This window comes from Mobula hypostoma, chromosome 19 (assembly GCF_963921235.1).
Source record: "Mobula hypostoma chromosome 19, sMobHyp1.1, whole genome shotgun sequence".
Taxonomy (NCBI): domain Eukaryota; kingdom Metazoa; phylum Chordata; class Chondrichthyes; order Myliobatiformes; family Myliobatidae; genus Mobula; species Mobula hypostoma.
Genome location: NC_086115.1, coordinates 31,663,025 through 31,678,715, shown reverse-complemented (window position 1 = coordinate 31,678,715; position 15,691 = coordinate 31,663,025). Strand labels below are relative to the sequence as shown.

Sequence of the window (15,691 nt, the reverse complement as noted above, 5' to 3'; positions counted from 1 at the left end):
ACTGGTGTTTCCATACTATGCTGTGATGCCACCAGGCAATATACTGTCCAATGTATATCTGTAGAAATTCATCAAAGTTTTAGATGACATGCCAAATCTTCAAAAATTTCTAAGAATGTAGAGGTGCTGAAAAGAAAGGGTCATCCATGTCCAGTCTAGTTAGGCCTTAAGCAATGCACACAGAATGCTGGGGAACTCAACAGGCCAGGAAGCATCTATAGAAAATACAAAACAGTTGATGTTTCAGGCCAAGACCCTTCATCAGGACTAGCTAGGTAGGCGAGCTAGCTCTTGGAGGTTTTATAGTACATTTTCCCCCGTTTACAATGGTGGTAGAAAATTAAGAAGCTTACGTATTAGCATCTGATGTTATTTCAATAGACATACTTGAACCATACTGACCTAAGCAGGAAGTAAGTGTGTTTGTTTGATGTCTTTCTAGAGGGTAAAGTTGAAGTGACGAAAGAAGGAGTTAAGCTCTGCACCATGGGACCTGGCAAGGTGTTTGGTGAGCTGGCCATCCTGTACAACTGCACCAGGACTGCAACAGTGAAAAGTAAGTTTCTTTTTGATGTAAAATATCTCGCAATGTGATCACAATATAATTATTATTTTGTGGCTTTGTTCATTTTTTTCCTGTTGCCCTGGAGAACCAAGTGATGTGTTCTGAAGTCTGAATCTAATAGAATTTTCCTTGAATCACTAAAATTGAATAGACCACATTTTATATGGAAAATGCATTTACTTTGTTGGAATTAATATCCCGTACAAAAATTATAATTCTGATTAATTCACTTCCTGATGCTCGTTTAGAAGGATAGTGGTCAGCTTCTCTGTCATTAAAATCAAGCAATCTGTTGTTGCCCAAGGCGTAAGTTAGAACAACTATTTACAGCAATAAACAAGTACAAGTCATCTCTGTGTTATGGAGGGTGGAAGTTGTATTCCGAGAAAACATTTTGTACTGCAGTTTTCTGTCATGGAAACCAGGTCATGTGTGCAGTTATCAAGAAAACATGTATAAAGAAATAAGTCATGTGGTTGTTTATTTACTTTTTTCACGTAAATTCCCTGAGAGTGAATTTTATTCTTCAACTTGAGTTTTTGGTTAGTGATTTATGAAAACCGTAAGGGAAAATTTCCGTTAGCTGGTCGGATACAATACGGAGTTATCTGTCTTGTCATAACGGTTTTCCAAATAAGGTAATCCTTGAAAAGGATCTTCACCACAGTAGAATTTTAATCGAAAACTTTTGCCTTTGCTGAAAAGTGTACGGGTCTTGAGTAATACATGGAAGGGCCATCATCAGTTTGCATCATAGTTGGGAAAAAATATTTTGCAGGATTAAGGATGAATAATTGATGCACTTTCAATGCACACGTACAGGTACAGACCAACACCAGTAAAAACGGACAAACATGTTTGTACATTCCTGTCACTTTTTTGTACTCTATATTTTTGTCATCACTTTATCACTATATTTATGCCTATATATGATGCAGTCCGGTCAATATCTGTGTCTACTATTAAGTGTCGACAGGTAATGTTGCCTTGAAGAACACAGCTGTCAGATTAGGCTCCTGTAAGAAGATGAGTTAATTTCCATGGCCTAATTCTCATCATAAACAACTTCTCCTCCAAAGAAGAACTCATAATTGTAGTGAATGAAAATATTTCTGCAGAAAGGTTATTGAAGAACACTTCAGTGAGTGAACTGACCTTAGCTGGACTTCTTTGTCTTCCTGTGATGCATATTGCAGCACTGGCCATTTACAAAAACAGCAAACTATTTATCTCTCATAACCCGATGCAGGCTGGGAGACTGTTTCGTTGAACACCTATGCTCTGTCTGCCAGAGAAAGCAGGATCTCCCAGTGGCCACACAATTTAATTCCATGTCCCATTCCCATTCTGATATGTCTGTCCACGGCCTCCTCTACTGTAAAGATGAAGCCACACTCGGGATGGAGGAACAACACCGTATATTCCTTCTGGGTCGCCTCCAACCTGATGGCATAACATTGACTTTTCTAACTTCCGTTAATACCCCATGTGCTCTTTGAGCCCGAGCCGTTATTTATTTATTCCCCCCCCCTTTTTTTCTCCCTCTATCCCTCTCACTATACTCCTTGCCCATTTTCTGGGCATCCCCCCCTCCCCCTTTCTTTCTCCCTAGGCCTCAGGCCTCCCATCCCATGATCCTCTCCCTTCTCCAGCCTCGCATTCATTTTGCCAATCAGCTTTCCAGCTCTTAGCTCCATTCCTCCCCCTCCTGTCTTCTATCATTTCAGATCTCCCCCTCGTCCTCCACTTTCAAATCTCCTACTATCTCTTATTTCAGTTAGTCCTGACGAAGGGTCTCGGCCCGAAATGTTGACTGTACCTCTTCCTATAGACGCTGCCTGGCCTGCTGCGTTCACTAGCATTTTGTGTGTGTGTTGCTTGCATTTCCAGCATCTGCAGATTTCCTCGTGTTTCCATGTCTCTCATCACACATTCTTCTAATGCTTCTGTGTGACAATGTACCTCTGGATAGCTCTTCCCCTACTAGTTTGTACTTGCTGCTCCATCAGTTTCCTTTACCCTACCTGCTTCCTTCTATCCATCCCTACAGACATCGCTTAGGGCACCCCTTTCTGAGCTGTAGGGGAAAAGCAAATGATACTACTTTTTGGTAGGGCTATCATCTTCACCCTGCTTGTTCTGTATGTCAGAGGCCCTTAAAATCCAGAACAAAAAGGGCAGGATGGATTTGGAAGGGCAGATATAAATTACTTCTCTTTTGTAAGCATTCCAGCCAACTAACTTGTGAGTACTTCGACAATAATGAGGTCTTGTGACCTAGTAGGATATTCATTCCCCTTGCTTATTGCTACAATTAATGATTTAAACTTAACCTCTTTATCAGCTTGATTAAACAATTGATCAGTTGGTCAATCATATTTTATCTGATGTCTTGTTTATGACTTAGCTGGAATTGAAATAAGCAGACACACAGAGGCATATAAGGGCAGGATTAGATGATGAGGAACAAATTCAACACACTTGTGAATCTTTCATGTGTGACTCCTGTTATTCTGTCGATTTAAGAATGAACAGGTCAATAGAATGTCAGAGCAACATGCAATTTCCCCACCCTTAATGGCAAAGTTTGTTTCACACTGATAACTTGCCACCTACATTTGAAATGAGAATGCATTTCTGTTTTGACGCCACTGAATAAGGAGTGGTAACCAAGCGGTACGACTGAAGAAAGGTTGAATGTTTAACAGTCACTTGGCCTTTGTCTTGCTGCCTGCATCAAAATATCCATGGCAGTTTTCAGGCTTCTGACCTGATTTCTAAAGTATTGATAAATTGAATTGTAGTCCTTGGCCTTTTCTGTTTTGGTGCTCTGTGAAGCATAGTGTAGTGTGTGACAATGGGTATGATGCATGGGTGTGGATCCAGTATGCATGCAATCAATGGTTCAGTCAGTTTTTTCAAGGTTGACTTGCAACACAATAAACCTCTCCAACTGCGAATGTTACAAATTCTGCCTGGACAGATCAGCATGTGATCCATTGGATGTGAAGAGCCGGCAAGCTACAGGCCAGGGTCAATGGTTACACATTACCTACAATAAGGCTTCCTTTCCTCTTACTTTTGGTAGTAACCCTAGCTGATGTTGATCAGTACAGTTTGTGTGCAAAACTTACAATTGCCCATACTAGCAGTTCTCTATAATCTCCAATGTTATGAAACAGAAAAAATATGAACACAATGGCATTTAGACTTCTGCTGATGCAATGCCAGTGTCGCTGCAAACCATAGTTTGTCAGATCTCATTCAGATTCATATCAGGAACTATGTTTATTTTGCCAAAAAAAATTTTCACTTAGTGAGGCTTCCACTGAATGCTTTTACACACATTATATTGCCTTTGAAACTTGTCAGAAGAAGATAATGCATTTAAATTCATTGTCGAAAAAAGAAAATCTTTTTAATGCTCAGCTTGAAATAATTATTTTAGCATTTATACAAGGCTTAGAATATTTACATTTCAACTTTTTGGAGTTTGTACTATTTTCCAAATCAATTACAAATTCAAATGCCCTTGCATTAATTTTAGTGCAGACCAATGAAGTTGTTGCATTGCATTGTTTGTTTCAAGTATAGAAATTGTGTTCTCAGTGCAAATTTGCATAATATACTCTTAGTTTATCAAATCAACAATTTGGTTTCAATATAAATCTTTAGATTATTAATATAGACGAGAAAGAAGAAGTAGAGCTGTCATTTCTCCTGATGTCAGGATTTCCTAGGGCAATTCACATCCCAAAATTTTCCATGGAAGAGTAATCATTCAAACCTTTGTCTTCTTTCTTCGTGGACAGTCCCTAGGGAAGGATGGATGATGAGTTTCTTAAAACCTGGATTTATGGGTTCTGGAGTGGCTAATGAGATCAACATGAGTGCTCCTTCTAGTTGTGTATCAGATCAGTAAGGTGGCTTTAGGAGTTAAGAACAAAGTGCCAGATTTTATTGGGAAAAAGAAAGCAAGTCTACGATGAATGCATGGTGAACTGAAAAGCAGGTACAATCGAAGAGTTGTCTGGGAAACGCGAATCTTCAGCTCTCACTGGCCAGCTCTTACCACACTGCTAGAAAAACAAAGAATGCTAGAAATTCTCAGCAAGTCGGGCAGCATGACTGGAGGGGAAAAAAAACAAATTAGCACTTCAGGTCAATAATTCCTTTCCTGAACTGGGAAAGTGAGAAACCAGAAAGAGGTTTGATATCATTGGTGTATGTCATGAAATTTGATGTTTTGTGGCAGTACTACATGGCAATACATAATAATAAAAACTATAAATTACGATAAGAAATACGTGCCTGTGTACATACAGTATAAAGAAAAATACATTTAAAAAGTAGTGCAAAAAGAGAAGGAAACGATAATAGCAACACACACAAAATGCTAGAGGAACTCAGCAGGCCAGGGAGCATCTGTGGAAAAGAATGCAGTCAACGTTTCAGTCTGAGACGGCTCAGCTGGAAAAATAATATTGTCCATTCAGAAATCTGATGGTCAAGGGGAAGAAACTGCTCCTGAAACGTTGAGTCTTCAGACTCCTGTACTTCCTCCTTGATGGTAACAATGAAAAGAAGGCATGTCCTGGGTGCTGGGGGTCCTTAATGATGGATACTGCCTTTGTAAGGCATCGCCTTTTGCAGGTGTCCTGTTTGATGGGGAATTTACAGCCTATGATCGAGCAGGCTGAGCATGTTTTTAATTTGCAATGGTGGGTGGGGGCGGTTTGGGAGGGTGGATGTATAAAGGGAATGTCTGTGGTTGGGGGATGAAGAGACCAAGATGGTCTAGGTAACAAATTAGCATCAGGTTTATAAACACTGTTTTATATAACGTGAAATTTGTTGTTTTGTAGCAGCAGTATTTTGCTTATTTAGCGTTTCACGGACCCCGTGACAGGAATAAAGAACCAGCAGAGATGGAAAACACTTTGGAGTCTCGTATTGCTATAAACTACTAATATTTATTAGTAACTACGCAATACAGTAATATCACAGTAAATAAATCACACAGGTTAGCAATGAATATATATAAAAGTACGTAAATCAGTAAGTGTGGAAATATATGTATGAAAACCAAGCTTCTTTAAGTCTAGAGGTAAAAAGATACAGTCTTACGATGTTGAATAAAGTTCAGTTCAGTTCAGTTCATGGTATTTAGTTAAGTAGTGATGGAGAGAGAGAGAGAGAGAGAGAGAGAGAGTTGAGTCTTCAGGTGAGCTGATGCTATCGATCTTCTCGTCGTCCTCCAAAATCCTTTACAAGTCACCAATTGTGATTTTAACCGGGGGGACCGGTTTTCCTGTGGTGGAGCTATCACCCCGGCAAGGGTGGACACGTAGACAACTCCCCACCAGTCAACTCCTTCTTCACTGTTGGAATAGCAATTTGGATCGATCCGCCTGATCGATCCTCCAAAACCCACTTTCTCTGAGGGCACAACAATACTCATTCAGTGTCCAGATCATGTGTCTTGAGGTCTGTATCATCTGACCTCCTATTTATCTCACCAGGCTGAGCATCACCTGTCATTCAAAGAGTCCCTCCTTCCTTTGTCTGTGAAGGAATGCACAAGCAGGCAACAAGTCCTTGAAAGTAACATCAATAACCTGCTGAAAATCATAACATCGAGTGTCCATTAAATAACACCGCCTTTGGTCACTATAGCAACTTACGAGCTGCTTGGTGCTGTCTCCAACTCCAAACTCAGTAGAAATCCAAAGTTACTTCCAATGCCTTAAAGTGACAGTCCAACCGTTAATCTTTGTCTCTCTCTCTCTATTTTCCAAACAAACCATCAATGATGAATGTCTCTCTCTGTCTCTCTTCAAACAGTTAATAGGGGCACTCCTGGATCCCCTCACAAGAGTTACAGTTCAGAACAGGCCCTTCTGGCCCAATGAGCCACCACAACACAGCACCTGCCTATTTAACACTGGCCTAATGGCAACTTACAGTGACCAGTTAACCGACTAACTGGTACGTCTTTGGACTGTGGGAGGAAACTGAAGCACCTAGAGGAAACACACACACACACACATGGCTAACCATTACATTACTGTGGTGGTGCTGTACTTTTAGTATCAGCAAAAAAATAACTGGAGCATGTTGGTGCTGTTGGTTGCAGATAGGAGAAATCAATCATCATCATCATCATCATCAGGTGCCATGCTCAGTTTGAGCTTTGACTGCCATGGCCCACACACTCCTGTTTCGGGTCAAGTGGATCAATTCATTGGTATTCATTTCCAGTTCTTTGGCTGCTGTCTCCATCATCATTTGTCTTTGTCTTCCTCTTGGTTTCTTCCCTTCATTCTTTCCCATAATTATCGTGCATTCTAACTCCTCTTTCCTAATCACATGTCCAATGAAGTTACGTTGCCTTTTCATGATCTCATACATTATTTCTCTTTTTTGTGTTTGCTCTGCTCATGACATCCTCGTTAGATATTCGTTTCGTCCATGATATTCTTTGCATCCTCCTCAAAAACCACATCTCTGCTGCTACAATTCGTTTCCTCATGTTACTAGATATTGTCCAACATTCTGAGCCATATAACATAACTGGATAAACGTAACATTTCAGTACTCTGAGGTGGGTTGTCATGCCTAGTTTAGTATTGGTCAATAAATTTCTTCATTCTCGTAAAGGTGTCTTTTGCCATCCCTATTCTTCTTTTGATGTCCAGGTTGCACCTGCCATCTGATGTCATCCAGCTTCCTAAGTAGCAAAAGTTCTGTACTTGTTTTGTGTCTTCCCCGTTTATTCTCAGCCTGCAGATAGGATACTCCTTCTTTTTGGATATCACCATACATAGATCAGTACAGCGCAGGAATAAACCCTTCAGCCCCTGAATTCTTGTGCCAAACATGATGCCAAATTGGATTAATTACATCTGCCTGCCCATGATCCATTTCTTTCCATTCCTGTATTTTCCTGTGCTTACCTAAAAGCCACTTGAGTGGCAGTGTCACATCTACTTCCACTATCACACGTAGCATTGCAAATCCAGACACCTACCACTCTTCGTGTAAACTTGCCCTGTACATCCTCTTTAAACTTTTCTCTCCTTCCCCTTAAAGCTATGTCCTCTAGTGACTGAAATTTCCACCTCAAGACTGTAAATATTAATCCAATATATGCCTCTCATAATTTTATATAGTTATGTCAGATTCCCCCCCCCCCCCCGCCTCTGATGCTCAGAAGACAGTCCAAATTTGTCCAACCTCTCCGTGTAGCCAACACCCTCTGACTGAGGCAGCATCCTGGCAAACCTTTTCGGTACCCTCTCCAAATGCTCCACATTTTCCCAGTACTGAGGTAGCCAGAACAACAGGTAATACTCTAAAATGTAGCCTTACCAACATTTTATTCAACTACATCATGCCTTCCGGCCTCTTAAACTTTATGTACGTAGCGATGGAGTGAAATGTGCAATGAAAAGCTTGTTGGCAGCAGCATTGTAGGTACAGAGCATCATAGAAGCAGCATTGAGAAATGTGAATTGAACATCAATTGTCGACAATTGTTGGAAGGAAGAGGATAATTAGAAGATGTCAAAATGGTCATAGTGTTGTGTCACCATAGTGATTAGGGTTATGTCAGTTTGTTCAAGAACTGAATGGTTGAAGGGAAGTAGCTGTTCTTGAATCCGGTAGTGAAGAATTTCAGGCTTCTTTTCCTTCTGCCTATTGCTATCTGCAAGAAGATTGCATGGTGTCAGGCACAGAACCAGGCCTTTCACTGAAGTAAAAAACCTGCAGATGCTGAAGTATAGTCCTTTATTGTTCTTTTCCTATGATAAGGAACTCGATAAGCTTGAACAGAAAAAGATAAATAATATTCACTGAATAAAGTCAGAACTCCTACTAAACAGCTTTATCAACTCTGGCAAACTCCGATCTGCTGCCACCAGACTCATAGTTCCTTCATCCTGCACTGCTCACTTCTACCCCTTACCCAAGATTCACACACCAGACTTTCAGGGTAGGCCTATTGTTTCTGCCTGCCCCTGTCCCACGAAACTCGTGTCTTCATACCTCGATTCCATTCTGTCCCCTCGGGTTTAGTCCTTTCCCACCTGCATCTGCACACTTCTCATGCTCAGTAACTTCCAAGTCCCTGGCTCTGACCGCCTCATTTTCACCATGGATGTTCAGACCCAATACACTTCTATCCCCCATCAAGAAAGCCTCAAAGCTCTCTGCTTCTTTATTAACAAAAGAAGCAATCAGTTCGCTTTCTTCACCACCCTCCTACACCTGGCAGAACTAATCCTCACCCTCAAAAACTTTCCCTTTGACTCCTCCCACTTTCTCCAGACTCGAGGGGTAGCCATGGGCACCTGCATGGGCCCCAGCTATGCCTTCTTCTTCGTTGGCTATGTAGAACAGACCATGTTCAAAGCCTACCACGTTAATGCTTCCCCAACGCTTCCTCTGCTAAATTGAAAACTCCGTTGGTGCTGCTTCATGCCTGCATGCTGAGCTCATCAATTTTATCAACTTTGCCTCCAACTTCCACCCTGCCCTTAAAATCACTTGGTCCATTTCTGTCACCTCCCTCCCCTTCCTCTGTCTCTCTGTCTCCATTTCTGAAGGCAAACTGTCAACCAGAATCTTTTATAAACCTACCAATTCCCATGGTTATCTTGACTAAACCACTTCCTACCTTATCTCTTGTTAAAAAATGTACTCCTTTTTCTCAGTTCCTTCATCTCTGCTGCATCTGTTCCCAGGATGCGGCCTTCCTTTCCAAACTATCAGAGATGTCCTCCTTTTTCAAAGAACGGGGTTTCCCTTCCTCCACTACTGATGCTGCTCTCACCTGCATCTCCTCTAGTTTCTGAACATCCATGCTCACCCCAACTTCCCATTGCCTTAACAGTGATAGAGTTCCTCTTGCCTTTACCTACCACCCCATGAGTAACACATCATCCTCTGCAACCTCTGCTATCTCCAAGGGGATCCTACCACCAAACATATCTTTACCTCCCCACCCCCACCTCCGCTTTCCACAGGGATCGCTCTCTCTGTGATTTTCCTTGTCCATTCATCCCTCCCTTTAATCTCCGTCCTGGCACTTATCCCTGCATGCAGCCAGGCGCTACACCTGCCCATTCACCTCCTCTCTTACCTCCATTCAGGGCCCCAAAAAGTCCTAACAGGTGAGCCAGCACTTCACCTGCAGATCTGCTGGGGTCATCTATTGTGTCCGGCGGCCTCCTCTACATTGGTGAGACCTGTCGTAAGTTGGGCGACTGCTTCGTCGAGCCCATCCGCTCCATCCGTCAAAAGCAGAACATCTCTCTGGCTAAACATTTTAATTCTGATTCCCATTCCCGTTCCAACATGTTGATCCATGGCCTCCTCTTGTGCCAAGGTAAGGCCACCCTCAGGGTGGAGAAGCAACACCTTATATCCAGTCTGGGTAGCCTCCAACCTGATGGCATGAATATCAATTTCCCCTTCCAGTATTCCCCGCCCACCCCCCCCCCCCAATTCTTCTACTCCCCACTCTGGCCTTTTACCTCTTCTCACCTGCCAATCAATTCCCACTGGGGCCCCTCCTCCTTCCATTTCTCCAATGGTGCACACGCCTCTCCTATCAAATACCTTCTTCTCCAGCCCTTTACCTTTCCCACTCACTTGGCTTCACCTATCTCCTAGCTAGCCTTCTTCCCCTCCTCCCACCTCTTTATTCTGGCATTCTGGCATCTTCTCCTTTCCATTTCAGTCCTGAAGAAGGGTCTCCATCTGAAATGTTTACTGTTTGTTCATTTCCACAGATGGTGCCTGACCTGCTGAGTTCCTCCAGCATTTTGTGTGTGTTGCAAAGTATTCTTTAACAATTTAGCAATTCTGAACCAATTTTCAAACGATCCCACCACCACAGAGAGGAATACAATTTAAAACATGTGTTTATCTTTCCTAGATGCGGTAACTTGCTACAAAAGTTTTAAAATGTAAAATAACGCAAACACGAGGAATTCTGCAGATGCTGGAAATTCAAGCAACACACATCAAAGTTGCTGGTGAACGCAGCAGGCTAGGCAGCATCTCTAGGAAGAGGTACAGAGCTTCGAAGCCACACTCAGGTTGGAGGAACAACACCTTATATTCCGTCTGGGTGGCCTCCAGCCTGATGGCATGAACATTGACTTCTCTAACTTCCACTAATGCCCCACCTCCCCCTCGTACCCTATCCTTTATTTATATACACACATTCTTTCTCTCCCTCTCCTTTTTCTCCCTCTGTCCCTCTCACTATACCCCTTGCACATCCTCTGGGTTCCCCCCCCCCTTTCCTTCTCCCTGGGCCTCCTGTCCCATGATCCTCTCATATCCCTTTTGCCAATCACCTGTCCAGCTCTCTGCTCCATCCCTCCCCCTCCTGTCTTCTCCTATCATTTTGGATCTCCCCCTCCCCCTCCCACTTTTAAATCTGTTACTAGCTGTTTCTTCAGTTAGTCCTGACGAAGGGTCTTGGCCTGAAACGTCGATTGTACCTTTTCCTAGAGATACTGCCTGGCCTGCTGCGTTCACCAGCAACTTTGAAATGTAAAATAAAACTGTTTACTGTTCTTTTGTGTCTTCTTTTTTATCTTTCTTAATGCGGATATTTTCTCTTTGTTTCTTTTTAGTTAATTTTGTTTCTCCACTATCTATTGTTTCCATCCCACTGTTAAATCTCAGTGATTATTGGTTAAGTTTTGTTTTCCTTGTTGTTTGATTGGGTCCCGGATTGTATTTCTGACACATCGTAATCACCCAACAGCTTAGAATGAACAGAGAAGATCTGCAGATGCTGGAAATCTAAAGCAACATGCACAAAATGCTGGAGGAAATCAGCAGGCCAGACCACATCCATGGAAGGGAGTAAATGGTCAATGTCTCGGGCTGAGACCCTTCGTCAGGACATATCAGTTTAGAATGAAGTATTCTTTGGGTCTAACTGATCCACTATGCCTCAGAATCTCAGCTGTAGTTTTGGATCATGAATTTGTCTCTGAGCTGGTTAGAATATAGTCATTAAGTATAACCAATTCAGGAACTGATGGGAGATGGGCATCTGCACTGGCAAGTATTACAACTGTCAACTAATAACTCATAACAAATTGAACAATACTGTGGATGCAAGCCTTAATTTCAAAAGCCTTTGGCAGCTCTACAAAGCCTTGCAGGTAATGCATGTAGGTCATACAATCAGCTTTTTCCAATCTATGGCATGCCAGATTCTTTGTCAGGAAGCACAGGATGTCACTGGAAAATTAAATCTACGTTTCACTTGTTACAATCTGACTTATACAACATTGGAGTAAGCCACATTTGGCACGTGGCTGTACCCTGCTGAGTGATCACGCGTCTGCTCAATGTGCCTGGCCCATCCGTTGGGTCATTGACAGCATTTTGGCAGTGGTTATTTTTCTACTTTGGCTGTGAGTATCTTGCATAATTTCTCCTCATATTTCATAGTTGAACAGTTCTGTTTGCTCACTGAGACTTTTCTGTAGTTGTTACAGTTGCTGCTAATTTTCAAGTTGCAGTTCAGAAAATCCGTGGGGTGGCATGGGTGGAAGGCATGCAACTGTTAGGACCTCCAATTCAAACCAAATGTAGATGTGATCAGAAAGTGACAGCTCAGGGAGAGTTGTTTTTTGATGAGAGAAATGTAGTCCTGCATCTTAACACTCATTATCCATTGACTGTGTTCTGTTTTAAATGTGTAGCAGCCCTCCTGAGAGGATTATTTGAAAGACCAGACTGTAGGGAGAACACTGTGTCTTTTTGTAGCATTGTGACTTTTAAAATTTACTCTGAAACTTCAGAACTGACTATAGATACCCCAATGCCAACACCAAGTTATTCTGGTCTTTGGAATCCGATCAAAGTGATGATCGCAGCCCCTCTATCCTGTACAACTTCGTTATAAACTGGAGAGCAAACATGCGAAAGGTATTGCTAAGGAGTTAGGAGTTACACTTCTAGAGGAAGTGAGGGGGAGATTTAGAAGAATTGATGATAATTAAATTGATGGGATTGAAAGCTGGTTGTAGTAATGGCTACTTTCTGGCACTGTCCATGGTTTTATTTCCAAGCCACATCTGGAAAGTCTGTTTTCTCAGTGATTTGAAGATGAGGTTTCAGGCTATCAGTGCAATTCCATTAATCCCACAAGTCCTCCTCTTGCACATCCAGCTCTGCTACTAAGTTATCCATTAGCATGTCAGAGATGTGGGGTACACACTCTGTGTCTGTCCTGGCAATCTTAATACTCAGCCACTCCAAGATGTCCCACTTCCAGGACCTGGGAAATGCCACTTTAAGGATTTCAAAGGTAGTTGACATTACACAGGAATGTTCATGCTTTGCACTTCTGAGGTTGCTAAAAGGATTAATGGAGGAGTGAGGGGAAGGGGGGAATTAATGAAGGAATGAGGGAAAAGGGAGAGGATGTTTCCGATGGTGGGGGAAATCTAAGACCAGAGGACAGCCTCAGAATAGAAGGACATCCATCTGCAATGGATGTGAGGAGGAATTTCTTTAGCCAGAGAGTGGTGAATCTGTGGAATCTGTCTCCACAGATGGCTGTGAAAGCCAAGTTATTAGGTATATTTAAGGCAGAAGTTGATAGATTCTTGAATAGGGCATGAAGGAATACGGGGAGACGATGGAGATTGGGGCTGAGAGGGAAATGGATCATCCATGATGAAATGGTGGAGCAGACTCGATGGGCCAAATGCCCTAATTCTGTTCCTATATCTTATGGTAGGAAGGTCATGGTGCTAAAGGTGTGGTAATTGGAACTGTTAGACACAAGACCACATATTCACTTGTCGCATTCTGTATGAAACTGGTGTAGGACTAATAGAAAACTCTAGTTTGGCCCTTGTTTTTGCTGAAGGTACAATTTCTCAACCCAGTCACCAGAGGCACAAAGTGACACAGTAGCAGAGTAGTTAAACCACTGGAAGTGTTAGATAGATTTTCATGATTAAAATATTTCAGGTAATTAATGTGGAATATTTATTTATGTATTTAGCTATACTGCGTGGAGTAAGCCCTTCTGGCCTTTCAGTGCTGGTATGGGAGGGTGGGGCAGGGGTGCTACTGCACAGGACCAAAACAAGCTACAAAAAGTCAAGAAATTAGTCAGCTCCATCTTCGGTACTAACCCCCGCAGTAACTAAGACATATTCAAGGAGCAGTGCCTCAGAAAAGCGACGTCTATTATTAAGGACCTCCATCACCCAGGGCATGCCCTCTTCTCATTGTTACCGTCAGGAAGGAGGTACAGACGCCCGAAGGTACATACTCAGCAATTCAGGGACAACTTCTTCCCCTCTGCCATACGATTCCCCAATGGACATTGAACCCATGAACACTACCTCACTCTTTAAAAAATATATATTCTGTTTTTGCACTATTTTTAATCTATTCAATATACATATATATATATATATATACTTACTGTCATTTATTTATTTAATTGTTTCTATAATATCAAGTATTGCATTGAACTACTGCTGCTAAGTTAACAAATTTCATGACACATGATAATAAACCTATTCTGATTCTCAGCTACTCCCGATGACCCCGATTCAACCCTAACCTAACCAGGGGATAATCTACTTACTCGGTATGTCTTTCGACTGTGGGGGGAGCTGGAGCACCCGGTGAAAACGCACATATTCTATGGGGAGGACACATTGAGAATGATGGGACTGGACTCTGAACTCTGACATGCCGAGCTCCCTTAGCATTGTGGTAACCGTTGTGCTAACCGTGGCAGAAAAGTTGATGAATGAATAAATGCAATTTAGTATTGCATTTCCTACCCCTACCCACATGTTGTGTGGAGCTTTCAGGTATCTGACCCCTTTGTACTTTCAAAATAGAGTGAAGGGCTAAAACAATTTGTGATGAGACAGTATATAAAAACTTCCTTGCCACAGTTTCACCAACACAAATATTTTATTCTTGTTTGTGAGTGTAAATGTCCATCCAGTTGAAGCCAATTATATTTTTTATCCATGGTGATTTGTTTCTGTAAAGTCATTTGAATGTTTCATTCTTATCATTTGAAACCTTCACTTATTGAATGGAAGTTCTTTAATTTCATTTGCTTCAGCGCAGTTCATCTCTTCTAAATAGTGAGGCATATTTTTGTTGATAAGTTGCAAGGTTTTGGTAGTTTGCACAAGATGTCAGAATATTTAATTTTGTGTATTCACATCGTAATGACATTGGCATCCTCTGTGTTGCTGCCAATTACCTGGTTATCTCAGGTGTTTGGTTGTCATCTGCTTGTGACTTGGAATGAAACAGAGGCCATTTGTCCCAGCTGACTGAAAAAAAACAGCAGTTGAGATTATTCAGTCCTTCTTTCCAAAGCTTGGTTTGTAGATTAGAATAAATTAAATGCCTGAAACATACTCGTATATTGCGAGATCCAGACATCACAGTGCTTTGGTTGATAAAGTTTTATTTCCCTCAACTAATTCCTGCATCTATATCTCTGAATCAGTGCCCCGAATATTGATTTATCCGTGTAGCAAGCAGGATTTTAATTTCCCCAGCTAACTATCCAACTATTGCAATGCTTTACCTTCATAGAAATGTTGTTTATTTTAAAGATGAATAATAGTAGCAGCTCATGTTTTTCTTTGATTGATTGATTGCATTAGTAATATTTATTTGCCAGTCACTTGTGAATTTCAGTACTTCTAATACTCTGTTCCCACTGTGATGAATCAGAATCAGAATCAGGTTTTTTATCACCGAACAACACACATAAAAGTTGCTGGTGAATGCAGCAGGCCAGGCAGCATCTCTAGGAAGAGGTGCAGTCGACGTTTCAGGCCGAGACCCTTGGTCAGGACTAACTGAAGGAAGAGTGAGTCGACTGCACCTCTTCCTAGAGATGCTGCCTGGCCTGCTGCATTCACCAGCAACTTTTATGTGTGTTGCTTGAATTTCCAGCATCTGCAGAATTCCTGTTGTTTATTATTACCGGCATGTGTTGTGAAATTTGCTAACTTAGCAGCAGCAGCAGTTCAGTGCCATATATAATATAGAAGAATAAATAAATAAATAAACAAGTAAATAAATGACAGT

General features: G+C 41.8%; 1 protein-coding gene across 3 annotated transcripts in view; it reads left to right on the top strand.

The window, feature by feature from the left end:
- Positions 1 to 15,691, top strand: part of prkg1b (protein kinase cGMP-dependent 1b) — an 836,131-nt gene that overhangs the window by 248,609 nt on the left and 571,831 nt on the right. For all 3 annotated transcript variants that reach the window (XM_063071598.1, XM_063071596.1, XM_063071595.1), the window contains exon 3: positions 443 to 556. In XM_063071598.1, coding sequence (XP_062927668.1) covers positions 443 to 556 — 114 coding nt within the window. The remainder of the gene's footprint in view (positions 1 to 442; positions 557 to 15,691) is intronic.